The following is a 27,799-nucleotide window of genomic DNA, read 5'->3' as shown; positions in this document are numbered from 1 at the left end:
CGCTCAGAGCCAAAGAGGCAGCAGAAGGGGCTCCATAATGATGGCAACGATCATGATGACGATGGGAGATGAAAAGAAAGGAGAAAAGCTCGCATCGGCCATGGCGCCCAGTAAGTATTACCTTACGTACCTACTGTTTCCCACTTTTCTTTTAAATTATTTACCCTTCCCTCCTGTTCTATTTATCTATACCGAAGATGAAGAAGAAAGGCTCTGACTCAAAACCTGTCTCGCCACAGCAAGAATCGAGCTGTGTGGCAGTACGCCCCCCCAACCCTAACAGTCGGCCTCAGTGTGACAGTGGTCTTGGGTTGAGGTAAGGCCCTCTAGGCTTTAACCTTCTCTTCTTCTCTTCTTTCTTTTTTTCATCTTCTTCTGCTTTCTGCCTCCTCATACATGATATTCTCTGTTCATGTTTTCTGTGCATCCTGGCTGTCGTGCACTGAGACCTTTTTGGCCATAGCTATACATAAGTAGATATCTCCTTGTTTCACTGTTATCAACTTCTTCTCTTGGATAGGAAGGTTAGCTTCTCTGGTCCTCTTTCTCTGCTTGCTCCCATCATGGCCCCTCTCTCCTCTCTTACCTGGTTCCTGGTTTATGTCTCAGCTCTGCTCGCAATTGCGCATGTTGAAGCCATCTTCCCCTTTGCTGCAAATGAGGTAATACAAGCTTCAACTACACTGTGTGTGTCATCCGATAAGGCTGCATAACACACAGCTGCGTGTGTTTTTGTCCCCTGAATGACGTCAATTATAATCCCTGTTAGCTTTCACAAGATGTTGATATTTTCCCATTTGAGAAAACGAGGTCGTTTCCCCTGTTTTGTACTAGTGTTCAATATTCTGAGCAGAAGCTCAGGAGGCACTGCAGTCATAGCCAGGTGCAGTTGGGGATGTGGGGCTGGCGGCCACCATCCCGTTATTGTAACTTACTATGTGGAAATTATAGTGGGGACTTGTCTGAAAAACTCTTATGAATTTGTCTGCAGCCACAGCTGTGATTGATGGTTGCTCCTTCATCTACAAGCATTAATATCATGCTATCCCTTCTATCAAAAAAGAAGTTAATCCCTTTAGAGCCCAGTTTTGTGTGTTGCCTTAAACTATATGGGTTTTAAGCCCTGATGCGCGGATGGAATAAAAGGTATGCACGGTAGCAAGGGTGTGATATTCTACTACTAAGGGTTTATTCCGCCCCTTTTATCAGCATTGATGCCTTCTAAACAGAGGACAACATTATTATATCCAGATATCATAGTCCTCAGTAATTTCAAATGTTAGTGCTTCATATTGGCCACGGCATGCGGTTCTATGGCAAGGGTTCATTCTGTCCGTTTATCAGCATAGATCTTTTTATAGGTGCTTCATTTTGGCCATGCCATGTGGTTCTATTACAAGGGTACATTCTGCCCATTTTATCAGCATAGATCCTTGTAAACAGAGGCCGATATTACATCCAAACGTCTCAGTCCTCAGTAGCTTAAGTCTCGATGCTTCGTATTGGCCATGCTCATCCCTTTGCATTGAGTGTTCGTGCATCTAACCTGTCTTGATAATTTGAAGGGTTTAAACCTTAACATGTAGAGACAATGCCCATTTGATTCTGCAATTCCTTGGTGTTGCTTCTCTTTTGCGTGTAACTAAAAACTGACTGCCTTTTCCTGAATATGCAGCATCTGTCTGAAGCTTTTAACAGTCTAAACCTAAAACCCAGTTACAAGTCTACAAGCAGGGTGTGGTGTTCCTCTTTTTTTGATGATACTAATATATGGCTGCCCGCTTCTGCATTTGTAGCCCTTGGATGCTCAAAAGACAACTTCTGCACCTGTGCCTGCTCCTGCTCCTGCTGGCCCTCTGAGTAAGATTCAATCTGTGTTTTCTTGATTCCCCTGATCAAGTTTCGAGGTCTATTCTACTGTTTAGAGTGTGTTGTTGGAGCTTAGTGTTTTCTGACTACTGATGGGCTGTTTATGAGTGTAACTAATTTGACACTTTATGTAGATTGCACCTTAGCTTGCCAATTCAGATGCAGCAAATCTGGGCGGCCGAATAGGTGCCATAGAGCCTGTGAGGTATGCTGCCACAGGTGTGGTTGTGTTCCCCCAGGGACTTCAGGCAACCAGCAAGTTTGTGGAGTTTGCTACACTAATCAGACCACACATGATCAAGAACTGAAGTGTCCTTGAACCCTGCACAGTTGGAGGATTTTATTGAGCAAGTGGAGTTGATTCTATTCGATGAATTTTGCAGGCTTTAGTGCCGTTAATTATCCCTAGGGTGTTGCTGGTTCTAATATCAAACAGAGTGTCCTTGAAGCCTGCATTGTCAAAATGGCTGTGGCATGTATTCCAGGTAAATTGAAGTATTTTTGCTGTCACTAGTGACATGAAATCTATGAATAACATAAATTTCTTGCTATATGAAGCACAATTTTTTGGAGTCAAGTTGCTCCATGGTTCACAAGTCCTCACTTCTTACCATGTCAGACAATGGGCAAACAGTAAGTTGTAATTGCTGCGGGTAGCTCAGTATTGGAATCACATGCTTGCTTGAATGTCACTTGGGTCTCTGGTCCATTCTAGATTTCAATAACTTTGAGCCTAGTGATGGCATTTGTGTTTGTTCTAACAAAGGGTAAAGTTCTGCTCTTGTAACTACAATGTTTATCCTCTCGTAAAGTCTGTATCAACTTGATAAGGGGTTTGTAGCGGGCCACTCTTCCCTTGTTTGTCATCTCTCTCTCTCTCTCTCTCTCTCTCTCTCTCTCTTAGTAGATCAATCAGTAAAGGTTCAAAATTTAGAGATGCCTCTAAGGCATCTTACGATTGCTCCTACCACATCAAAAGCCTCTTTGTTCTTAAAAGCTGGTTTCTTGGATCAGCTAACTTAAAAGTTACTCTTCCTTTTGAGTATACCTTTCATCAATGCCTGTTAATAATCTTGTAGAAGTTTTAGGCAATGAAACATGAGAGAAACTAGGTGAGTCAACTAGTTTATGGGTCAAATAGTTTTACAACATCAATATGCAACATGCAACAATACTTATGTGCATGTAACAATGAGCAGTAGTGGAGTCAGCAGAGTGGGTGTGTCTGGGTAATGGAAGGACGTTATTCCAGAACCTACAGCTAAGCAGTTCCATAGGGCTTGATCCCTCTGTCAAGAGATTGGGATGAAGCCCAATGGAATAGTCCAAAAGATATTTGCAGTCCAAAAGATATTTGCAGTACAAAACTAAAAAATTGTCTTTATCTAGACAACCTGTAACAGAGTGAAAATGGATTTTATTCTCATGCTATTCAATTGTTTGGGATTTGGAGATATTTCACATTGTTTGGTTGATGCTCTTCTGTACCAATGCTTTTACCTCAGTGTATATTGATGTCTACTTATTGCTTAATCTAAATTTGTGAGGTAGGGATGTGTAGTTTCCTTGTTATTTGTCATCATTTCAAATCCCCTTGTTTAAAAACTTGGATATGGCGATGATTGTTGGTATTTTAAAGAGCATAGCTCTATCGTATGGTTGTGTTTAGTTCCCAAATGTTTGTGGATGATAGTGTAAACATTTTGGAAGAGGAGTAAACCATGGCAAATTAAGACTTACAAATATTTTACTAAGGCTTTGGCTTGATGATTAGTTGAGAAAATTGAAGCTCTCAAGCTTCATTTTCATGAGGATATATGGGAGGCCTTGAACAAATTTTGGTTGAGAGAGATCGGGTTTGGTATAATTAGTTGCCCTATTGGCTTGGGGGTCATTATGAGGCAACAATTCTAATGCAAGGAAAAATTGAAACAAAAAGTAGGAAAATAGGATTGAGTTACTTGGTGAAAAAGTTGTCATTATGAAGCATATGTTCAATCATTGACAGCTTACAATGCCTTTAAATTTCCTTCTTCAATGATTGCATGGGTTGAAATTCACGATCTCTTTTGATCTTATGGTGTTTTGATGCAAGAAATATTGATATTTCTTTCGATCTTATGGTGACCATAGCTCTTGGGATTTAGTAAGCTGGGAACAATTAACTATGGATAAATCTATAATAGTAGGTTAATAGTTGTTGATTGACACTCTAAAGCTCTACAATTTGGATGAAGTGGCTCAAAGAGTTGGACTATGGTAGCCAACCTTGGGTAGTTTCATTATGTGAATGTGGTTTTAGCTTCCCATGCTTTTGGAAGGTGGGAGAATGTTAAATGGCTTGGTAGATTTCTTGCAATGCCATGGAAATTCCCTTGTAAGGATATAGAAGTGTTCGAGGCCAATGTTTAATCCTTTTGAAGAGCGTGGTATAGATGCGGGCTTTTGACAAAGAGGTTAATTCTCTCTAGAGTTTGGTATGGCTAAATGATCTTGCTTTTGAGGACTTAACTTCTCTTGCAACTGATAAGGCATGATCTAAGGATGGCTAAAAGACTAGTAAGGAAATGAATCCATGTATGGCAAAATACCTAGAATTTTTAGTTGCCACAATTTGAAAAGGCCTAAGAAAAATTTCATCTTTTGATGGTGAAGTAGATTGGTTAAGATTGGCACCACTTAGAGAAACATGGCCTACTTTGTTTAGGAAGACTTTAAAATCTTAGATTAATTTCATTGTTGTCGAGAGGTTCCTTTTGCTAGGATTAAAATGATTAAGAGGATTGATGGTTCCTTGGGTATCATAAATTGTAGGGCCTTTTGGTCTACTTTGATATGAATGTTGGTTTAGATAAATGTAACAAGGTTGTTGCAAGTTATAGGGCCTTTTAGTAGAGTTAATTGCGAGCAAGGGTTTGCACTCCCTTTTAGTAGAGTCAATTGCTAAATTGTGTTCTTATGCTCAAACTTTTGACTTGAGATTGTCTCTCTAGATGGAAAGAGGTGTTGCTTCATGACCCTTTTAGTAGGCATGCTTTAAAAGTTGTATGACACTTTGTTTAGTCTTGTAAACTTGCTATACAAGTTTGGAATATACAAGTTTGGAATAAGGTGATGAGGTGGATTTGCAATGTTGGCTTTCTTGATAGAATTGTATGGAAGAATGCTTGTTGGGAATCAAGGTAAGGAAAATTTGGGTCTCCTTGAAACATTGGCAATTATCAAAGGCCTGTTGGAAAGTCGTTAGGTGGCCATGAGAGTGATAGTTTGTGGTTCCAAGCCAATGGTTATGTCTTATCTATTTGACAAACATGAAAGGCTTGCTAGGTGAATCCTTAAGTTTTTATGTGTTATGGATTGGAAAAAGTTTTACTAAATCTATTATAGTCTTAAAACTTCCTTCCAAGTGGTTTTACCTTATGTGATATTATTATTATGCATTATAATTTTCTTTCTATAGTATTATAAGGAAACTAATACATAGTTTCATAAACAAAGTACCTCACTCCCTCCCCCTCTCCCCCTCCCTCACTCTCCTTTACTCTCTCAAAGAATACACCCACATGAATAGCTTGATCTATTCTTTTTTCTCTCTTTCATACTTAGGGTTTCCACCCCTATTGGGTGATGCAAAGTATTTTATGGCCTCATGACTAGTCGTCCTTTATTTCCATATTTTCCCTTACGTCTAGGAGACATCTTATCATTAAAATTAAATAGATCAATTTGTTTAATCCTTAGGAGTCTATCAATACTAATACACTTTGCATAGGAGTGTGTGTGACTCTCAGATAAACATTATAAATTAATAATAAAATTGCATCATTGAACCTTGCTAGTAGTATTGGCACCTAAATTATTGTAGCATAATTGAAAAGTATAATATTCTAATTTAATGTTGATACAATGTGCTCTTGCCACTCTTGTTGGTATTTACAATAAACACTACCTCCTCCAAGACGAGTGCCAATCTCTTGGCACTCACTATTGTAGGTGGCATTGCTCTAGCTTGCATGGAAGATGTGGATGCTAGGGATACCAAAGTATTATCCTTGGAGGATTCCTAGTTGTTGATGATAAATGTTGCTTGGTGCTTTGTAATTGGTGGTTGGAGTGGTGGTGGGTGGAAAGGCTCTAAAGATTATGACACTGTTGGTACCCTTCACAAATAATCTCCAATGGTTGACTATCATCAAAGGATAGGAGGATTGGATTGAAGGTTGTAGGGGAAGGAAGAGTTGGTGTTTTTTTTTCATGCATATAACTTGTCGTTAGCTTAGGAGATGGGTTGGACTCTAAGTGAGCTTGGAGTTGAGAGGAAAGCAATGGTGGGATTCGAGATAGAAAGTTATGGAGTGCAATAAAAGTGAGAAAAATACAAGAGTTGTGTGGGTACAAAATAAATAGTGCCCTTATTCTTTGTTATCTTCACTTATATATGACTGTGCAGTTTGTACATATACAAGGGGTACTCCCCTAGCTACTATTGGCCATTGGCTCTTATCCCAACAATCTCCCATTTACAAGCTAATGTGCCTTTATGAGAGTATGAGGAAATTGAAGATATTATTGCATGCCCATTAGCACTCTATAGTGTGTAAATTGCTTGAAAGGTAAACTCTTTGTAAGAAAATTTACAAGGTTATAATCAATATGAATCTTGATAAGCTCAATGCGCTTGTCCTTAAGCACCTCCATAATGAAGTGATACTTTATCTTAATGTGCTTTGTCTTTGCATGAAAGACATGGTTCCATGCTAATCATGTGGCATTTGACTATCATAAGGCAATATATATATCTCTCTTAGAATGCCCAAGTCTCCTACTAGTTGAATAAGCTATACGGTTTTTTTGCAAATATGCACTACCTTAGTGGTAGATAAAGTTGTACATGGTTGTAATCAAGAGATTTAAGAGCCTACAATACTTGTGAAAGTAAAGACAACTTGTAGTAGACCTCTTAGACTCTACACTCCTTGCAAAGTCAATATCTATATGTCCAAGAATAGATACATAATTTCTTCTGAAGCATATGCACATAAACTTAGTGTCATACTTTTTGCTAGGATTTGCCATACACATGCTAACTACTCCCATTGCATACGTAGGGTCTTGACGTGTGGCAACCATGGCATACATAAAGCTATCAATTTACGGATACATAAGGAACATTGGCCATTTTATCCTTATGCTAATTTAACTATATTAATTGTGGATGCATAATGAACTTTAGCCATTTCGGCCTTTTGCTCGTCTTTGACTTTAGGGCTATTCTCTCGGCTAAGTTTCAAATATGGAGGTAATGAAACATTGACAGCCTCCCCCCTCCAAATTGAAATGCTTCACTATCTTTCCAATGCATTCCTTTTGAAACATAAAATATCTTTTTTGTCTTGATCTTACATAATGCGCATAGCAAGAATGTGATTAGCATTTTCCAAGTCTTTATTGTCAAAGGTCTCATGCTACCTTTTCTTCAAAGTATCCATGTCCATAATAACTAACTTTTCAACAATTAATATGTCATCTACATAAATAAAGAATCAAGATCACAAGGCAATGATCCCTAGCTTTCCTTGTGTATAGGTAGTAGTAATCGGTCTCACTCCTAGTGTACCTCCATTGAGACCACATAAAGGTATCAAACTTCTAATACCATTCATTGGGAGCTTGTTTCAAGCCATATAAGCTCTTATTTGGCTTACATACCAATTGCTTCTTGCCTTTCATAATAAACCCCTTAGGTCGTTGCATGAAAATATTCTCATGCAAATCCCTTTGCAAGAAAGCGGCCTTTATATCCATTTGAACCAACTCCATATCCTCTTTAGCAACTAAAGCAAGAATTGTATGAAGCATGGTTTTCTCAACTATTGGTTAGAATATCATATCAAAGTTAATTACCTTCTCTTGGTTGAATTCTTTGGCCACCAATATTACCTTGTACTTGGGCAACACATCAGATGGTGATATCTTCAACTTGTAGACCCACTTGTATGGCAATGCATGTTTACTCCTACGTAAAGAGACTAACTCCCATGTAGCATTCTTTTCTCAAGAATCCATCTTTGACTACATAGTCCTCTTCCACTTATGATTGTCATTCCTAATCATAGCATTTGCATAACAAGAAAACTCACCACAATCCGTGACCGTGACATAGTCTAGAGACAGAGTATATCTATTAATTGATTTAGAAACCTTGTAGACTTGTGTAAAACTAGCTCAATTGGAGTCTCAGTTTGTCCCATATGTCTATCTTGTAAAACATGAGGTTGTCCACCATCTTTGGCGCTCCCACATCAACATTTGTTGGAAGTTCAAGCCCTACATCATGTGGAATAGCTCATACAATTTGCTCATGTGCTAGTTGCCCATCCTCCTAAAATGCCACTCCACAGATCTCAATTGTTTTGATAGGCTACTTATGCATCTTGCATCTTATAGTCATTAAATATGACATGTCACTACTTATGCATCTTATTTTTAATAAATATGACATCATGGCTATGTACCACCTTCTTTGATTTGTGATACTACAAGTGAGAGCCCATTTCATTTGACTCTGTATAGCCAAGAAAAACACATTTCTTAGACCTAGGATTAAGCTTAATTTTGCTTGTTCTTAGGTATATGCATAAATGTCTCATAGCCAAAACATGCAAGTGATCATAACTAAATCTCTTGTTGGACCATAACTCCTTTGGTATCTTGCTATCCAATGGCTTGCTAAGAGACTTGTTGATCAAATGCACTATTGCCTTTATAGCTTTAGCTTAAAATCCATTCGTGAGACGAGCATTAGAGAGCATACTATGGATCCTTTCTTGAATGGTCATATTAATCTTCTACACCACACCATTTTGAGCAAGATTATCAAGAGTTCTAACTCTCTCTTGACACCATGGCTTGCACAAAAGTTCGTAAATGCATGCAAGGTGTACTCTCCACCATTATCAATCCTTAAGTACTTAAGCTTATTGCTTAATTGATTTTTTGCAAATGCTAAGAACTTTTGAAATGCATCTAATATCCACTCTTCTTGTAAAGAGGATGAGCCAAGACCTTCCTTGTGGCATCATCTATAAATATGACAAAGTATAAAACTCTACTCGATGAAACTATAGGCATTGGTCCATACAAATCTCTATGAACCAAAGCAAGGCCCTTTGATCTTCTACTTTCACTATCTCTCTCATGTGACATTTTAGTTTGCTCTTCAAAGAGACAATGCACATAAAAGCTAAGATTAAAAAAATATAGACAAGAAAGATAGTCCAAATGGCATAGAGCTTTTGTTCAAATGATTGACATATGCCCCAAATAGTGATGCCATAAAAGAGATATGGCTGTTCAATGTAACAACTACAACATGGTCTTTAACACTAGAGGGGAAGGGTAAGAGATGAGCTTTTTGAGTAAGATTTTGAGAGAGCTATTTTGGGAAACTTCTAATCCTTGTTTCACATAGTCTACTTATTCCACCCTAATATATATCCATCTCCACTTCCACCTCTACCACCACTACTGCTAGAGTTGTTACTACCATCACCATCGTCACCATGGCTATTACTATCACCACTAGCTCCACCACCATCTTCACTATGTCTATCTTTCTCTTCCCCTCCCCCCCCCTCTCTCTCTCTCTCTCTACCTCGTAAGCAACCTACTCTCCCCCCAATTCTCTCTCTATATCTCTTTTCTCTCTATCCATAAATAACTAGCTCTCCTCAACTCTCTCTCTCTCTCTCTCACTACATATATATAATAGTCCATTATTCTTGTCTCTCACTCACTCACTCTCTTCACACACATACACATACATACATTCTAAATCTCTCTTCCTATCTCACTCACTCACTCTCTTTCTCTTTCCATTTTCTCTCTCTTCCTTCCTCTCTTTGCCTCTTTATCACACACACACACACACACACACACACACACACACACACACACACACATGCACTATATATATATATATATATATATATATATATATATATCTCTCTCTCTTACAATACGAAAATAGTCATGTGAGTACTCTAGGATGACAAAACTTTTCTTATGTTGGCTTACAACATGTGTTGCATCTAATTCTTCTTTCTTTACTCGTAAGAATCACACACACACACACACACACACACACACACACACACACACACAGACACACACACACACACACACACATTTTTAACACGGAAACATTTATGCGATTACTCCACATTGATAGTTCATGTCTTACATCGGATTATGACATATATTGTAACAAATATTTCTCTTTACTAGTAAGTAGCTCTCTCTCTCTCTCTCTCTCACTCTCTCTCTCTCTCTCTCACATTTGTAACATGGAAACATTTATGTGAATACTTTACATTTATAGTTTGTCTTACATTGTATGACATATATTGTAACAAATATTTCTCTTTACTAGTAAGTAGTTCTCTCTCTCTCTCTCTCTCTCTCTCTCTCTCTCTCTCTCTCTCATGCAAGCACTTCGGCTTGATAGAACTTGTCTTACATTGGATTATAACATGTGTTGTAACAAATACTTCTCTCTTTGCTTACAAGTCTCTCTCTCTCTCTCTCTCTCTCTCTCTCTCTCTCTCTCAAATGATTTCAATATAAAATAACTTATGCAAGCAATCTAGATCTACATTTATATTGCATTGACTTTTAGCAAATATGATTGTTCCACAATTGGCAATTACATGTTGGCTTCTTTGCAATGTGCATATCGTAACACTCCTGCAAGACACTTGAGTTAGGTGCCTTTGTTTTGAAAAGCTTATGTTTCAAGGGCTTCACCACTGCTATGTGGCCCTTCACACTTGCATCTAGAGCAAATGCAAAGTCTATCCTTTTCCTTGAAGCTTGTGAAACACTACTCTAATATTTGTGTGAGCCCTCGTTTAGTATCCACTTGTGCTATCTTTTGTATAGTCAAATTTGTGCCTCGTGCCATTGGCCATACTTATGAAACTCAAGGTGATGCATAATGAATGGAAGAACAAATGCTCCATGTATAGTCCACACTATCATTGCAAAACCATGTGAATTGATGTCACATCCCATGTTGGTTGCTAGCTTATCCTCTTAAGTTGGACCACTCCATGATGCCCCAAAATGAAGGTACATGCATCCCATTTGTTGTGTTTTTAATTGATTTCTTGTAGTTTCCTTGTCCTGCTTCTAATAAGCCTTGACATTGCACATGGTTGCAAGTTGGAATTTTTTTAATAGCCTAAATGGTACCATAAAGGTCTATTTCCACCATTTTCTACAAAGAATTTGGAGACAATGCCCTTGATTGGTTGGAAGGCAAAGGGCCCTCAAAGTTTAGTTTTCTTGTGCCCTTTCTTCTAGGTATATTTTCAATCACATGCTCAAGCTTATGAGAGGCGTTTGCTTCCTTTGATCCCACTTTCCCATCAATCTTTTATTTTCTATTTGCAGTTACATTGTGGCCTCAAAAACCAAGTTGTTGATTCATTTTAGTTTTAGTTGCCTTTTTCTCCACCATCCTTTTTGCCACTCTTGGTGTGGGGCTAATCCCTTGTTGTAGTCGACTCAAAAGCTTCTCTACATTGGATCCTACATCATGGAGCTTTCCTCTAATGAATGCATGCCATTTTGTGCTTTGTAGTAGAGCACTAGCCAAATGAGTATGCATCATACAAGTTGATAATCCCTTTGAATCCCTCACCAGCCAACTAGCTTATGTGCATTGGCTCTGCTAGGTTCGTGGTTGGCATACGAGCAATGTCCTCTACCACATGCACAAATACCAACATGTCTATGGAGCATGAGAAAACAATTGCACCATATATCACACTACTTACTCTTATCGATTAGTGTCAACCCACCAGCACGTCTCCAATGTGGATATTTGATATGTCACCAACTAGGCTGATAATCCATTACTAGAATATTGCAATTTATGGTTTGAATGAATCACTATTGCATAATTATATCATCTTCTATGGATGGACATGTTCACATGCAATACAAATGCTCGTGCTTGTCTTGGAAAGTCTTGTGCATATACTTTGATGTGTGTATTTAGAAACTTTGTTTCCAATGAAACAAGCAAGATCTCTCTCTTCCTTGCAATATGTTGTTTGTTGAACATTGTGCAGACTATTGCCCTTCAATTGCCGCCTATCTCATCTACCATGAACCCTTAAAAATCAACGCTTGGGAGGCCACACTTCTCTATCACTTCATTCAACTTTAATTAGAATAAGACTTGTGCATTTGTATCCTCTTTCTTTATCTTGCATATTGCCACAATCACCAACTCTTGCATACTACTAAAAAAACCCAAATTAATGTTTGAGGAGCACTATGTTTATTATGTTTATATTGTGATGGCAAAATAGGGTAAGAGAAAGTACCTTGGGTCATACACATGTGTTGCTATGGTAGTCCAATCATTAATATGACACACATGGTCAAAGCATATTCAACTATTGCATGAGTCCTCAATGTGCCATTCCTTCACATATGTTTTACCAAAGTCAACCCTTGACAGTGCTTGTCGTTAACATATTGAATATTAAACACATGATATCATCATTAATGGCTTGCCCAAGAAATAAAGCACCATGGAAAAATCTGTATGCACAACATTGCTTTAACTTCAGAAGATAAGATTACATCCCCTAATTGCTATTTGCATGTGCTGTATGAACCATATATTTGTGCATAGAATATTGAACATCATATACTAGGCTTTCTTTGCCATTTTACAATATGGATTTATTCCTTGAGTGAAATAATATATTACCTATTCCTTTGAAAAAGAGGTTAGAGTTCCTCAAGTATTGTTGAGAGTTTAGTGTCAGACATGGAAACATCTCACTCGCGAACTAAGGCAGTTGTTACCACTCTTCTAGCCACAGTCATTTGTAAGTGTTGAGGCCCAATTGCACTACAATCTCTCACCATTTTCTTTATGGTTTGTCTTTGAACCTCTTTTATATTTACTCTACAAGTGCCTCTTTGCACCTCATGTTTATGTGTGCCTTCATGCATGAACAATCTTGACATTGTGCTTGTTGCTGACATCACATAATAGACTACACACTCATGCTTGGAGAGTAAAATGGGGGTACACTTACAATAGAAGCATCTAGGGCTTTTGAGACCATCAATTGATATCTCAATGATCGGTATGTTGGTATTAAGTTTCCTTGCATGGCATGAATTGGGAGTTAATTCATAGTACATACTCATAATAGGGTACAAAAGGTAAGACTTGCTATCCCACTATGCTTTTAAAGACTTTGCAAATGAAGAGTCTTACACCTATTCATGCCCACATGGTTTGGTGATCCAAAAATTGAGCAGCCAACACAATTTCTATTTGGACACTTTAGTTCTTTGACACATTTTCTTCAACAAACTATACTAGGGAATGTCATTGATGTCGACGTGGGCTTTCTCCAATGATGGCCATGGCACTTTTGCTGCATACCCTCCATAGGACACATGTTGTTTGCTACCAATGTAAGCTCATATGCCACATTGCCATCATATAAAATTGGGATTTCCTTCACTCTCTCTAGAACACTTGTATTCTGAAGCAATCGACATAAGACTCAGTGTCGCCTCTTGAATCATTATATACTCAACAAAACTTGCAACATGGGATGGTGATGCTATTCCCTCCTCTTCCATATCAACTATGACAAGGATGGTCTTATTTTTAGCCATGTCTGGGGCTGGTAAGCCTTCCACATTGATTATTGTTTGCCCCATGCTGCAAGGGCTCTTGGTTAGGTCTATTGTAGGGGAAGGTTGTAATATAGGCCCATGCCCTTATTTGACAAGATAATCTTGTGAGATGAAGGTGTCTAGAACATATACATGGCCATCTTGCAATGGATTTGTGTGCTTTGTATTCGGCCACTCTTTTGGGTAAGAGCAAGAACACCTTCGACATTGCCATGGCAAATGTCTTCCTCCTTCAATTTTAAGAACTGTCCATTTGTATAATACATAATAGGTTTGGCAACAAGGGAGGCCATGTATGTGTAGACCTTTGTTCTTGTATTTGGCATAGCACTTGACAATGGCTCAATTTCTGAAGAAATCTACACATGTATAGATATGTGTATTGGATAGGAGAGTGAGAGTGTGTGTGGGCATAACTATCAAATATGAGAGAGAGAGAGAGAGAGAGAGAGAGAGAGAGAGAGAGAGAGAGAGAGAGAGAGAGAGAGAGAGAGAGAGAGAGAGAGAGAGAGAGAGAGAGAGAGAGAGAGAGAGAGAGAGAGAGAGAGAGAGAGAGAGAGAGAGAGAGAGAGAGAGAGAGAGAGAGAGAGAGAGAGAGAGAGAGAGAGAGAGAGAGAGAGAGAGAGAGAGAGAGAGAGATGTTAGAAATTGTCATCCCCTGGGCATGCATTTTCCTCAGTTAGGTTGTGTACATATGTATTTTCTAGCTAGCCAGCCATTCGAGAGTGTTACAGTGTGTGGAGCAAGTTGACAGATCCGTCAGGGTGGTCAGATCAGGTGCAGATTGTTGAGAATCAGCAATCATACTCAAACAGCCTCTTTGTATGGAGTCTCAGGGTCAAGGACATGCAGGCTAACTTATCCATATGCACAATGGTGCCTACTGCAGTTTCCTACTTTCCTATAAAGCATTGTACTTGCTTCCTTTTCTTAATGCAATGACAGTACTCTTTTCATTTCAGTAAAGTGTCAATGTCATTGTCCACATACACAAGATTGTGTTTATGAGTCCAAGTCTCAATCTTGGAACCTAACTCACTTGTGTAACAAACAGTGTCCTTTCCATCATGAGTCTACACTTATTTCTTCATCCTCCATAGCTTCTGGTTTTGCCATGCTCTAGATCCCGCATCTCTCACATGGTATCAGAGCACAGTTGGGCATGGCACTGCTTGTCTAGCCTCTCTTGATTCCTTTCAACCTCAGTCTAGCTCAATGTCAGCTCATGACTTCATCTCCCAACTCTACTCTCACTGAAGTTATCAACAGTGATTTTAATCACTGAGCAATACTCTCTGAAGTTCATTAAAGTACTGTCACTCAGATCTGAAGGCATCAGCATCAAATCAAGAAGGGGAAGATTACTTGGAGTTACTTGGAGTAAAAAGACTTTTGCAGATTTGGTATTCATTGACACTCAGTTAGTGCTTTTTAGCACTTGTGTCTCTCAATCAATTCTTCTGTTGCTCAAATCTAATAAAGTCTGAAGTTGATTTGCTACTGTTCCTGTAAATCTAACATGGGCAAAGACTCTCCAAATGCTCGATTCAAAGGAGTTGGATTCCACACTTGGCAAACCCGCATCAAGCTCATCCTGATGAAGAAGGGTCTCTGGGCCATCACAAATGGCAAAGAGAAGAAACCTCGGGACACGGACCTTGCAACTACTTGCCAAAAGAATGATGACAGAGCTCAGGCCATTATCAAACTGGAGCTAGACGACAGTTATATCCATCATGTGGATAACTGTGAGACCTCACAGGATACATGGAAAAGACTTGACACCCTGTTCGGTGCACAATCTAAATCATCAAAGTATGGTCTCCTAATTGAGTTCTTCAGGCTTGAAATGAAGTCCAGCACATCACTTGCCACACATCTTAATTACATGGAAGGACTCCTAACCCAACTTGCAGGAATCAACATTAAAATGGATGAAGATGTTTGCATCGGTGTTCTACTTAAGAGCTTGCCTCCTGAATATAATAATGTATCAACAACTTTAATCAACATGCCAAATCCTGAACTTGTTGATATCCAGGCATCACTGTTAGAAGAAGAAAAAAAGCTTTGTAAACTCCTTATGTAACTTGGCATTACAGTCCCTGTACACTTTGTGAGGCCCCTGTTACAGCCTCTGGATGTCCACCATGTTTATGGTACCCACACTTAGCTTTTTCTGCAACAGCCTCTGGTGTTTTGCCATGTCTGTGGTATGCCCACACTTTGCAGGTGGTTCTCATTACAGCCTCTACACACTTTGTGCCTTTCCTAGTTGTGATTGAGGAGGGGTGTTGAGAATCAGCAATCACACTCAAACAGCCTCTTTGTATGGAGTCTCAGGGTCAAGGACATACAGGCTAACTTATCCCATATGCACAATGGTGCCTACTGCAGTTTCCTACTTTCCTATAAAGCATTGTACTTGGTTCCTTTTCTTAATGCAATGATAGTACTCTTTTCATTTCAGTAAAGTGTCAATGTCATTGTCCACATACACAAGATTGTGTTTATGAGTCCAAGTCTCAATCTTGGAACCTAATTCACTTGTGTAACAAACAGTGTCCTTTCCATCATGAGTCTACACTTATTTCTTCATCCTCCATAGCTTTCGGTTTTGCCATGCTCTAGATCCCGCATCTCTCACACAGATGCCCCGTCAACAACAGATACGCATGTGCCACATCAGCAACCACATCATCACTACCAGGTTAGATGCCACGTGGCAGTAGACATGTGCAGTCGGATAGTACAGATCAGATAGTTTTACATCAGCCAACTGCATTTAATGCGGCCAACTTGGTCATTATTTGGCATTTTCTTTTATGTTGTATATAGCAGCTCTCTAGCACATTGTTCCACACTGCGATTGCAAATTTTAGAGTAGAGAGTAGGTAGATTGCAGCATACTTCAAGGTGGCGTATAGCATACAACCACAGGTTTCACAGGCATTCTAGACGATCAACAGGAACCAGAAAAGCTAAGTATCACCAAAAACCTTTTTCCAGAAAAGAAAAATATGATAAAAGTTCAAAAAACAAAGATTTGAAATGTTTTATTTGCGGAAGTGCTTCATACTTAGCAAAAAAATGCCAAAAAAAAAAGGATAATGCAGATGCCGCCAAGGTCAACATGATGCACCATTATGACTATGCTAGTTGTTATTCTTATGATAGCTATTCGGATGACGAATATTCCTACAACAACAGTTATGACACACAAGAAGAAGAAGAAGAAACAAAATCTTCTGAAATATCTTTTGAAACAGACTCTTGGCATACAACAGACAAATTTTTAGATACACTAGAAGAGACACCTTCTAATATAACTGAAGAATCAGACAATGAAGTAAACCCAGACAACTTCCAAGCTATTAATGCTCACAAGGCTTATTTTCCCTCTAAAGGAAAATTTATGGGAAATGCCTTTGCCTCCTCTTCAAAGATGAAAGGAAAGAAACTTGAAGACAGTTTATCAAGCCCATAAGAATCTGAAGATATAGATACCTCCTCATCAAAACACAAGAAACAAAAGAACAAGATACAACAAGAGTTCTTCTCAAATCCATATGACTTGCCAAAGTAAGGAACTCTTAGCCCAGAAACAAAAGGACATGCAAATCTTTTCATTCCACATAAGCTGGAAGCTAGAAACTCTACACCATCCCAAGTCAACATCACAATTACTGAATTCAGCCTCTCCAGGTATGCAACAAGAAGGACATGATATGACTGATGCCTTTTTACAAATGCAACATGAATTACACTCACTCTGTAAAATCCACAAAAGAATCTTGCTAATCCAAAAGGAGATAGCTCAAGGAACTACAACAATCTTACAAGAATTGCAATCCTCAACTCCAGGTGACATTATGCATCTAGTCAACCAAATAAGATCATCCCACAATCCCACACTAGAATCCACAAGCTAAATGCTTTAGATATAGGTGGACCTATTCCTATAGTATGTGTACAGGTTAAAAACATGCCACAATTTTCTCTTTTTGCAGATGCATTATTGGATACAAGATCTTCATTGACAATAGCTCCCTATGAACTCTTTCCCAAAAATTGTATAAAGGTTTCTACATCCATCATAATAGAATTATCCAATAATAAAAAAATCACACTCATTCATGTGACACAGGCTTATTTATAGCTTGGAACAGTCAAAGTGCCAATAGAAATACAACTCATGAAACATATGAGGTATGACTTATTGATTGGTACAGACATCTTGCAACATTTTGTGCCTTACACCTTTTAGGCCAAAAAGTTTACAGTAACTTACAAGGGTAAACAAGCTGACATGACACTACTCACAAAATTAGAAGAACTATTTACTCTATTACCGAAGCAAATGCCAAGGCTAAAGAAAGCTCAAGAGCTCAATGGATAAAGACAGAATTGAAAAAACAAGAACAAACTACAACACAAATACAAGAACATATAAAGACTTTCATGCATGATGACCTTATGATCTATCAGGAGAAAAGACAAAGGTTTGTGGTATCCTTACCCATCCAATCTAATGCAGTCCCTACCAAAGTAGTCCATTCAGGCATGAAGGATGAAGACTTACACTTGTGCAAAGAAGAGATTCAATCTCTACTGGCAAAAGGCTTAATAGAAACAACAAACTCACCATGGGCATGTCAAGCCTTTTACGTCAACAAGCATTCAGAACAAAAGAGGGGAAAAAAGAGATTAGTGATCAATTACAAACCATTGAATAAATATCTAATAGGACATGGCCATTCTATTCCTTTAAAAGATCTTCTTCTTCTGAAAAGATTGAAAAAAGGATTTTTCAAATCCAAACTTTGTGATCATAGATTATACAAAGAATACCTTGTATATATGAGAGATCTTATGTATGAATGTCTTGGAGCTCATGAAAACTCCATGAAAGAGCATCTACTATGTTCTTTTCCAAAACCTATCCCTTTCTATTGTAAACAAAGAATGAAAAATGAAAATAGAGACTTTTCTGATAGTGTTGGACAGATCATCCAAACCATCGAATAGACTATCAAAGAAGTTTGTCATCCACAAAAAATGACACACCTAAATCAAAAGTTTCCACAATCTATACGCAAAAAAGCCTAAATTTGAAGCAGATTTTGGATGTGACAGATGTCACTGTGATATTTCCACACATAGCTACTACAAAAGAAAGAACAACAGGCATCATCATCATCATCATCAAAGACATCATGGATATCAACCAGATTATGAACAAGAAGATTGACATGTTGGTCCTGTGAGAGTGAGTCTCGTACAGTAAGTATTCCGTGATCCTCAATATATAGAGTAGATGCTTTAAATTTGAAAATACCATTTTCACCATAGATATGGGAAGCACCGATGTTTGGCATTATCAACTTTGAACTTGGTTGTGATTCATCGACCATAATTGTTGAATTCCCCAATGACTTATAGCGCTCAGAAAGATGTTTGAAGGCAGAAGAGAGGGCATTTCCACTTTGTTTCGAAGAAGCCATAGGAATTTACCGGACTTTAGCAAAGGATTTAATGCTCTTCAACGACGAAGACAACAACACATGCCTTAATGCCTAACGAGCGAGACCTCAAGAGCGTCACTTACTACCTTTCTTCTCATGATCTACAAGTGGAAATAAATCTGCTCTGATACCAACTAACTGGAGAGTGAGCATGAGCAGAGTGGAAGATAAGGGGCAGACAGAAACTATGAAATGAGAATAATAGAACTTGCTTGCCAGTAACAAGATATGGTGAGAAAATAACTCTGTATTATACGACTTGAAATGAGTACAAGGAATTAAGGCTTCTTTAGCTTCTGGTACATCATCTACTGACTGTAGAGTGAGTGCGAGCGGAGTGGAAGATAAGGGGCACACATAAACTATGAAATGAGAATAACAGACCTTCCTTGCCAGTAACAAGATATGGTGAGAAAATAACTCTGTATTACATGGCTTGAAATGAGTACAAGGAAACAAGGCTTGGCTCTCGACTTCTCTCTAACTATCTATATGTGAATGTCTGTGAGTATATGTGAGTATATGAGTATGAATGGTAAGCTCATGAGCTGAGAATTTTCATGTGCACGGGTTTTTCCTGCCTTTTCAAGAATTTGAGTAAATTCTTTCCCACTCTAAAGGGGATAAGAAGGCATCTGGTAGTGCGTAATGAGTTGGATAAAATCTTTTACATGATAAAGGTACAGGGAATATTGTAGAGTGATTTTGAAAGTGGTCATGATGACTTTCAAGATAGTAGATCAGCAATAGTGTTTTGTACACCTGGAAGATATTCGAAAGTCACATCAAGTGCATCGAAAAAGAGTGACCATCTTAATAATCTTTTGTTTCCGATTTCATTGGGTGCTTTCTTAGCGAGGTATCCCGACACATGTTTTAGGTCAGTGCGGATGGTAAAGAGAACAAATTAAATAAATATTTTGAATGTTTTAATTGTTTTGATCATTGCCAAGATCTCTCTTTGGTAGGATGGGCAGTTTCTTTTGGTTGTGGAGAAGATTCATGAGGCATATTTTGCATGGATGTAATTCTTTCGATCATTCTTCGCAAAGACAAGCACCCCAACCCCAGTGTCAGAAGCATCTGTATATAGAAATAATGGAAGACCTATAGGCAACCTGAGAGGAGGAAGATTTTGGATTATCTTCTTAATATTTTGGATTGCAATTGTGTACATAGGATTCCATTTGAATTTATCTTTTCTGAGTAGAGGATAGAATTCCTGGGAGTCATGGGCTATATTTGGAGTAGAGGAATTAATCCATTTTAAACAGCCTAGGAAGTGTTGAAGCTATTTTATTGTAGTGAAAGTGTCTGGCATGTCTATGATTTTAGCCAATACATGCTCTTGAAGCTTTATGCTGCCTTGGTTTATTTCTATACCAAGAAACTCTATTGATGTTTGAAACATCATTGATTTAGTAGGTGAAAGTACTATTCCTGCTTCTTCCACTACTTTTGCAAATTGAGAAAGATGCTCTATATGTTCTTGCATAGTTTTTGAGAAAACAAGAATGTCATCAATGTAAGTTAGGCAAAAAGGATATTTGCCAAAAATGGAATCAGTCCATTCTTGAAATTTTGTAGGGGCTATCTTGATTCCAAAGCATAGCACTGTCCATTGGTAATGGCCTTGAGAAACACAAAATGCTATTTTATACTTGTCTTCTTTTTTTATAGGTAATTGCCAAAATCCTAATTTAAGATCAAACTTGCTGAAGATATTGGATTTTTTCAATCTTTTCAGAAGAAGATCTTTTAAGGAATAGGATGGCCATGTCCTATTAGATATTTATTCAATGGTTTGTAATTGATCACTAATCTCTTTTTTCCCCTCTTTTGTTCTGAATGCTTGTTGACATAAAAGGATTGACATGCCCATGGTGAGTTTGTTGTTTCTATTAAGGTTTTTCCAGTAGAGACTGAATCTCTTCTTTGCACAAGTGTAAGTCTTCATCCTTCATGCTTGAATGGACTCCTTTGGTAGGGACTGCATTAGATTGGATGGGTAAGGATACCACAAACCTTTGTCTTTTCACCTGATAGATCATAGGGTCATCATGCATGAAAGTCTTTATGTGTTCTTGTATTTGTGTTGTAGCTTGTTCCTGTTTTTTCAATTTTGTCTTTATCCATTGAGCTCTTGAGCTTTCTTTAGCCTTGGCATTTGCTTTGATAATAGAGTAAACAGTTCTTCCAATTTTGTGAGTAGTGTCATGTCAGCTTGTTTACCCTTGTAAGTTACTACAAACTTTCTGGCCCATAAGAAGCAGGGCACCAAAGGTTGCAGGATGTCTGTACCAATCAATAAGTCATACCTTATCTGTTTCATGAGTTGTATTTCTATTGGTACTTTCATTGTTCCAAGCTGTAAATAAGCCTGTGTCACATGAATGAGTGTGATTTTCTTGTTATTTGATAATTCTACTATGATGGGTGTAGAAACTTTTATACAAATTTTGGGAAAGAGTTCATAGGGAGCTATTGTCACTGAAGATCCTGTATCCAATAATGCATCCACAAAAAGAGAAAATTGTGGCATGTTTTTAACCTATACACATACTATAGGAATAGGTCCACCTGCATGTAAAGCATTTAGCTTGTGGATTCTAGTGTGGGATGACCTTACTTGGTTGACTGGATGTATACTGTCACCTGGAGTTGAAGATTGCAATTCTTGGAGGATTGCTGTAGTTCCTTGAGCTATCTCCTTTTGGCTTAGCAAGATTCTTTTGTGGATTTTACAGAGGGAGTGTAATTTCTGTTATATTTGTAAAAAGGCATTAGTTACATCCTGTCCTGCTTGTTGCATACCTTGAGAGGCTGAATTCAGTAATTGTGATGCTGACTTGGGATGGTGTAGAGTTTCAGCTTATGTGGAATGAAAAGATTTTCCTGTCCTTTTGTTTTTGGGCTAATAGTACCTTGCTTTGGCAAGTCATATGGATTTGAGAAGAATTATTGTCGTATCTTATTCTTCTGTTTCTTGTGTTTTGATGGGGAGGTGTTTGTATCTTCAAATTCTTCTGGGCTTGATAAACTGTCTTTAAGTTTCTTTCCTTTCATCTTTGAAGAGGATGCAAAGGCATTTCCCATAAATTTTCATTTAGAGGGAAAATGAGCCTTGTGATCATTAATAGCTTGGAAGTTGTCTGGGTTTACTTCATTGTCTGATTCTTCAATTATATCAGAAGTGTCTCTTCTAGTGTATCTGAAAAATTGTTTGTTGTATGCCAAGATTCTGTTTCTTCTTCTTCTTCTTGTGTGTCATAACTTTTGTTGTAGGAATATTCGTCATCTGAATAGCTATCATAAGAATAACGGCTATCAAAGTCATAATGGTGCATCATGTTGACCTTGGCGGCATTATCCTTTGTCTTTGGGCAGTTATTTGCTAAGTGTGAAGCACTTTCACAAATAAAACATTTCAAATCTTTGTTTTTTGAACTTTTTTCATATTTTTCTTTTTTGGAAAAAGATTTTTGGTGATGCTTAGCTTTTCTGGTTCCTCTTGATCTTTTGGAATGCTTGCAAAATCTGTGGTTGTATGAAGCTTCTTGTTCATAATCTGGTTGATATCCATGATGTCTTTGATGATGATGATGATGCTTGTTGTTCTTCCTTTTGTAGTACCTGTGTGTGAAAATATCACAGTGACATTTGTCACATCCAAAATCTACTTCAAATTTAGAGGCTCTTTTGCATATGGATTGTGGAAACTTTTGATTCAGCTCTGTCATTTTTTGTTGATGACAAACTTCTTTGATAGTCTATTCAATGGTTTGGATGATCTATCCAACACTATCAATAAAGTCTCTAATTTCATTTTTCATTCTTTGTTTATAATAGAAAGGGATAGCTTCTAGAAAAGAACATACTAGATGCTCTTTCATGGAGTTGTCATGAGCTCCAAGACCTTCATACATAAGGTCTCTTATATATACAAGGTATTCTTTGTATAATCTGGGATCACAGAGTTTGGATTTGAAAAAGGCTTCTCTAGCTTCTAGTACATCATCTAGTTTGTTTCCAAATAGTTCTCCTAATAATAGCTCAAAGAATATTTGAATAGGGTCTTGATGTTGTACTATAGCTAATTTAACCTGAGGATGAATAGATATCCAGCATTTTTTGAGTCCATCCACAAAACCATGTGTCATTGCATTGAGAATGTCTATTCTATATGTATGTGGCTTTTCTAACATTTTTTGTCCTACATATGCATACATCATGTAAATAAGAAGTTTAATTTCTTTGGATGTTTTGCCGTCAATAGACCATATTGGAAAAGATCCAACTTTTTTCGGCACACATATCTTCTTATAGAAGTGATTGTAAGAGGGCTTTGTTTTGGATGTTGATGCAGAAGTAGTATTCACAGGATTTGTAATAGCAGAAGAATTACTTACAGAAGAAAAGTGAGCATTTAATTGAGCTCGTAGTATTGAAGTTGGAGATGGCTGTCGATGTGGATTTATAGGGACAAATGTTTCTTCAATCACACTATCTCCATCTTCATTAGAAGATGATGCAGTGAATGGAACTCTTTCTTGGAAATGTGCTTAATCATGGTAATACCATGTTGGAAGATCTGAGGATGGTTGATTCGGAGGATTTCGTTCTACGTATTCTCCCATAATCCTTGAATCAAGTCTTTTGTGTATGCTACGAGTGAGTTCATCATTATCTTTTTTAGAATAATCAATGCACAAAGGCATTTGGTCTCGTACCTGATTTGCTTCTTTTTGTCTATGAATCTTTTCAAGATCCTTTTCATTAATGTCTTCAAAAGCTGTTTCGTAATCATTGTTAGACCAATTTGGGAACATTAGCTCTAGATAATCTGTTAAGTCTGTCACAGTCTTTCCCGAGACTGAAGAGGTTGCTAATATGAGAAAGGACTAATTTCAGGGAAATCTTTATCCAGATCTTTTAGTAGAGGAAAATAAATTTGTTGTACCTCTTTTAAAAGAATTCTTTCTAAATCATATTCTTGATCATTTTCAATATCCGGAAGTGTTTCATAGCAGTATATATCCATATCTGTTTGAACAGATGTGTTTGCATTGGAAGTTCCTTCTCATGTGGGGATAATTTCCTTTTCTTTTCCCTTTTCAGAGATAATATGATGAACATTGAGTGTTCTTGTGGAAGATGAAGCAAAGTGAGATGTCCAACCTTTTTGTACTCTCTTGTTGGAGAAAGTAGACCAGTCTGGCTGTCTGATACGAGGGCAGTAATGAAGTGGCATTTTGAGAAATGGGTGATGTAGTAGGTCTTACAATAGAAGCTTTGTGTAGTTGTTGACATAGTTGAAGAAGTGTGTCTGTCATTTGATGTAGAGATTCTATTTTCTCTATCAATCCTGTAAGAGCAAGATTGGTCCAATTTTCATCTTGAAGTTTTGCTATCCATAATGAGTTATCTTGGGGACGGAGATATGGGGCTGCTTTATATTGGTTCCCTTCATATTCAAATTCTTGGATGTTGTTTATGACTCCAGAAGTTGATCTAACTTTTTCTATCAATTTGCGACAATGTTGGCATACTTCTTGTATTATCTGATCATGATTGCATGACTGGGTATGGAACTTAAGAGTGTTTGCCTTTTGAGATGGTGAGATCTTGAGCTGAGGTTGTTCTACCACTGACTTTTGAGGATGTAGTTCTTGTAGATACAAAGAACCATTCTGTAATTGCTTTTGTGGAAGTAATAGTGTTTTACCTTTGATGTTTTGTACCTTGATCAATTTTGGTGGAAGTAACTCCTTTTTTTGGATAGAAGAAATGTCTAGTTGCCATTCATGGGGCAACTCTATTTCAAACTAGCTTACACTGTCTGGTAGAAACCTTTGATTAGTATCATTGAAGGGGAGCTACGAAGCTCTACCCCAAGACCTACGGACCGCTTATTGATCAAGCGTTTCAAGCCGAGCGGCCATGGCTACCTCTCACATAGCTGACGCACAATGCCTACCTTACGGGTGTAGTGAGCTTACCTTGATGCTCGATTGAGTTCTCTCCTCTCTCTTGCACTCTGGTAGCTCCACGATCCTTGTGGCAAGCTCAAGCAACCTCAAGCCCTCTCCGTCAAGCTCCATCCTCCATAGCCGCGTGAGAAAAGAGAAGAGAAGAGAAGAAGAGAAGATGAAGAGAGAAGATGGGGAGCTTCTTCTTCACGATCCCTCACTCTCACACACTCACTCCCTCACTCCCTCACACTCCCTCAATCCCTCACTCAAGCACAAGAAAGAAGGCAAGAAACAAGAGAAGAAGAAGAAGAAGCTTTGGCCACACACAAGAATGATCTTCTTCACGATCCCTCACTCTCACACACTCACTCCCTCACTCCCTCACACTCCCTCAATCCCTCACTCAAGCACAAGCAAGAAGGCAAGAAACAAGAGAAGAAGAAGAAGAAGCTTTGGCCACACACAAGAATGATCTTCTCATTCACTTTTGAACTTTATATACATGTCCTACTTTTTGGGTGGTTATTCCCACTTTTTATATGGCCGGCCATTAGCCTAGGCCCTCTTTTCCTATTTCCCACCATTCTAACTTATCCCATTCCCAACTAATGCATACAATTTGCACAGGAGTGAGCCTGGCACTCTTTTACAAGGATTTGGGAGCACTTTCACAATTAATGGTGCGTTTTTACTCTTTTCTTTTCTCGAGGCGACATTGAGGCCTTTTGGAGAGGTCGTCATTAAAATTTTTTAGGGTCTGAATTCCATCCGGGGTGCCTTTTCCTTCCTTTTTCCTGTGCCCTTTCGGTTATCTCCTTTTCCCATTTTCCCACTCCTCTGCTCCATTTTCTTGCTCCTCTATGCTACGGTAAACATTACCCCCTCCTAGCTGAGTGCTAGTCCCATGGCGCTGTGGTGTGGAGTAGTGGGGTAGTTGGGGTTGTTGCTAAGTGGAATTGGTGGGTAGATGACCACAATCAAAAGGTGCTATTGTAAATGAGAGGTAATGGAGTTTTATTAACGATGACCAGGAGAGATTTCGGAGTGCTTTATACTTCATGAAGATGATCGACATTTCTCACATAGTTGTAGCTCGCCTTCTACGATGGCTGATAAAGGTTTTGCATGGGCATCTCTAATCCTTTTCATTGCCAGCCGACTGTTGAGAACCATGTAGCTATGCATCCCGTGCTGATCCAAAAGCACTTAATCAATAAGCAATCCATAGGTCTAGGGGTTTGAACATATATTTGGAGAATATGAGGTTCCAAAATCTATGCCAATGGTGGGTCCATCACTGAGTTTCCCTTCTACGCTTGATTTGGTTTAGTCATAGTAGCCATCAACAGGAAGATGGTCGGCTACATTAAGCATGTTGGTCCATCCAACCATTAGAGTATGCAAAAGCTCCTGAAGCTGCTGTAATGGTGTCCTATCCGACTCAGGAAAAAATTCATGGTCATTAGCGGATGCCGTGGATGATCTCCTTTAGCTGGGTAGCCATTCATTGAGTCACAATCATAGCATGCAAGAGAAAGTTGTGCACTCCCTAAGGGGTATGTCTGTCTCATGGTGTGGTGTAAGTGCATGTGTAGTGGAACTGGGAAAAGGGTCTAACCTTAGGTAAGCCCTTGGTAATGTCCCACACTTGAGGACCCAGTTCGTGTGTTGTTGGAGGTGCAGTGCAAAACTAAGGGTGATAGGTGTGGAAGTCCTGCCCTTGATGAGCCCTAAGCGTAAAGTGGGGGAGGGGCTAGGTATATAAATCCTAGGTGTAGTGAGTGAAGTGATCCCTCGTGCTTTTTTCTTCTCCTTTTTTTTTTTTTTGAAGAATTGCATACAAGGAAGATGTCTTGGCTAATGCCTATCACCTTCAATTAGATTACGAGGCCGTCGCAAGCATTGGGATAGGAATGCGCGACTTTGTAGATTTTCTTTAATACCAACTCGGGCCTTCTGAGGTGTGGATGACAAGAAAGGATGATTGCACCTCGTGAAGCGGTATCACTCATATCCTCTAAGATTTCTAGGCAAAAGGAGGGAAGCAGGGTTGCCCTCATCATTAGTCTAGTCATGGCTCTACTATCTATCCCTAGGTTGATGTCAAAAAAGAGTGGAGGGAGGTGGGCTTCCTCTGCTGTTGGTCTCTGCATTAGTAGAAACTTGATAAGCCTAAGATAATTACAGGTAGTTAAGAAGGCTGGATCTGGGCAAGAAGAAAAATCTGCGAGGAAGCTGTTGATAGATGGGATGAAATCCTCTAGCCTAAAGACTAGGCATTCCTCAGGTTATATATCTTAGGAAAGACGAAATCCCCATGAATATTTTGATCATAGTCAACTCCATGCCTACGGGGGTAGGGCATATAGATGGGGTCATTGCGTTCTTCAGGGAGCAAGCTGCAGAAGGCGGTCCATGCATCAAAATTGGTATCCCAAATCCTCCTCCGCCACTTCGGTTATGCCTCGTAGCCTTGGATAGTTTTGGGAACCCTATTTACCTTGTCTTGCGAGTAGTCTTTAGGCTCTTGCCTCCATCTGGTTATTATGAGGCTTCTTTCCTCTATCCACTTGTTTGCAAGATCATTAGCCAGATCCTTGATCTTGGCTAGAATATCTAGAGGCAAAGCACGGTCTAGAGAGCGTGGATAAGCAAATGAAAGTTCAAACAGCCTCGTCTGGAACTCCTGTTGATGCC

At 38.6% G+C, this 27,799-nt stretch overlaps 1 protein-coding gene across 1 annotated transcript; it reads left to right on the top strand.

The window, feature by feature from the left end:
• The first annotated feature begins 376 nt into the window (after positions 1–376).
• Positions 377–5,423, top strand: LOC148021329 (cypmaclein-like). The gene is made up of 3 exons (XM_087699205.1): positions 377–662; positions 1,797–1,860; positions 2,004–5,423. Exons 1-3 carry the CDS (start codon positions 564–566, stop codon positions 2,186–2,188), a joined length of 348 nt encoding a protein of 115 aa, XP_087555331.1. The 5' UTR covers positions 377–563; the 3' UTR covers positions 2,189–5,423.
• Positions 5,424–27,799: the final 22,376 nt, after the last annotated feature.

This window comes from Lygodium microphyllum, chromosome 18 (assembly GCF_053477565.2).
Source record: "Lygodium microphyllum isolate KBCC chromosome 18, Lygodium_microphyllum_v1.1.10, whole genome shotgun sequence".
Classification (NCBI taxonomy): domain Eukaryota; kingdom Viridiplantae; phylum Streptophyta; class Polypodiopsida; order Schizaeales; family Lygodiaceae; genus Lygodium; species Lygodium microphyllum.
The sequence above is the reverse complement of the archived record's forward strand: the minus strand, read 5'-3'. Positions and strand labels throughout refer to the sequence as shown.

Coding starts and splice junctions, on each gene's coding strand:
- LOC148021329 (XM_087699205.1), top strand. CDS start 564: ATGGCCCCTCTCTCCTCTCTTACCTGGTTCCTGGTTTATGTCTCAGCT. Junction 663..1,796: donor TCCCCTTTGCTGCAAATGAG/GTAATACAAGCT, acceptor CTGCATTTGTAG/CCCTTGGATGCTCAAAAGAC. Junction 1,861..2,003: donor TGCTCCTGCTGGCCCTCTGA/GTAAGATTCAAT, acceptor CACTTTATGTAG/ATTGCACCTTAGCTTGCCAA.